Genomic DNA, 1810 nt, shown 5'->3' with positions numbered 1-1810 from the left:
GTCAGAGAACAACACACTATATACGACACAGTCAGAGAACAACACACTATATACGACACAGTCAGAGAACAACACACTATATACGACACAGTCAGAGAACAACACACCATATACGACACAGTCAGAGAACAACACGCTACGACACAGTCAGAGAACAACACACTATATACGACACAGAGAACAACACACTATATACGACACAGTCAGAGAACATCTTATTATACATGACCTGGTCAGAGAATGACATCATACATAATAACAAAAATAATAATAATAGAAAAGAGGTAGGACACACCAGGGATACCCTCCAACCACCCACACAGACAGACACAATAGTGGGAAAAAAAGAAGTACTGTAGGACCTACCAGTGACACCCTCCAACCACCCGCTGATTCACTGCACTCACCTGGGATCAAAAGCCAGCACAGTGCAGTCGTAGATCTGGGAGACGGTGTCGTCAAACTGCCAGTCATAACCTATGCTGGGGGGGAACAAGAGAGGAGAAAGGAACACAGATAGACACTGTAGTAACAATATGAATAGCGACTAGAGTAACAATATAAATAGCGACTATAGTTACATATGAATAGCGACTATAGTAATAATATAAATAGCCACTATAGTAACATATGAATAGCGACTAGAGTAACAATATGAATAGCCACTATAGTAACATATAAATAGCGACTATAGTAACAATATAAATAGCGACTAGAGTAAAAATATCATGAAAATAACATCAATTATATCGGCAATAAAAACGATCATACAAAATGTACACATAAAGACAGTCGTATGCAGTAGGAGGAAGTCATTGTACAGGCGATTGTCTTGGATAGGAGGTAAAAATCATGAAGATGAGAATGAGAGACAGAGGGACAAACCATGAAGATGAGAGACAGAAGGACATACCAAGAAGACAAGAATGAGAAAAAAAAGGACAAACCATGAAGACAAGAATGAGAGACAGAAGGACACACTGAAAAAAGACCACGAAAGATAGATGGACCAAGTCATGAAGATGAGAATGAGAGACAGAAGGACACACCATGAAGACGAGAATGAGAGACACAAGCACATAATATGAGGACAAGAATGAGAGGCAGAAGCCATATGGAGGAAAATGAGCGAAAGAAGGACGTACCCGAAAGAGAAGACAATGCAGGGGTTCCCCAGGACGTAGGGAGGTGACAGACAAACGTTCCAACCACCGTCATGCATACCCCCCAGGCGCTGGTCCTTCTCGCAGCGGACATCTTTGTTTTCCAGATATCTGGCGAAGAAACAAACAAACAGCTATGGAAACTCAGAGGGTTATAAATAGATGCCCTGCACATTAGCTGGAGGTACAACGACTAATGCAGCTCACAGACTCACAGGGTTATAAAAGACCTATGATTTAAAAAAACACATTCATTTTTTGAATAATACTTTGAAAACCGATGGTACACTGGGAAAAAATGTAGCGCTAAAAATAATTGCCGGTAGTGAGAGAGTATTATGGGGAATATCTTAAAAATCTCTCTGTTTTTCTGATAGAAAAAAGCAAGTCCTCTTTCTTTTTTACACACCCAACATTTATCATTCAAGACTGAATGAACAAACAAAGATAAAGAGGAAACATTGCTTTTTATGAAACGAAAGCAAACCCATTGTTAATGAGCTATAAAGACAAATCAAAACATAGATAAGATAATGTTTAATTATCTAGCAATGCCCACAGAGCGCATTTTGTTCTGCCGATTTTTGGCCCCCGCCGCGGGGGTGTTTCGTGGGACGCACTAACACAAAGGTTGTTGTCTTCAACTC

General features: G+C 40.1%; 1 protein-coding gene across 1 annotated transcript in view; it reads right to left on the bottom strand.

Moving 5' to 3' along the window:
• Nucleotides 1-1810, bottom strand: part of LOC106013592 — a gene marked incomplete in the record, with an annotated part of 7648 nt that overhangs the window by 2042 nt on the left and 3796 nt on the right. The window contains 2 exon segments of the mRNA XM_013089755.2: nucleotides 408-482; nucleotides 1146-1274. Of these exon segments, the coding sequence (XP_012945209.1) occupies nucleotides 408-482; nucleotides 1146-1274 (204 nt within the window).

This window comes from Aplysia californica, unplaced genomic scaffold (assembly GCF_000002075.1).
Source record: "Aplysia californica isolate F4 #8 unplaced genomic scaffold, AplCal3.0 scaffold01035, whole genome shotgun sequence".
Taxonomy (NCBI): domain Eukaryota; kingdom Metazoa; phylum Mollusca; class Gastropoda; order Aplysiida; family Aplysiidae; genus Aplysia; species Aplysia californica.
Note: the sequence above shows the minus strand (reverse complement) of the source record. Positions and strands in the feature narration are given on the sequence as shown.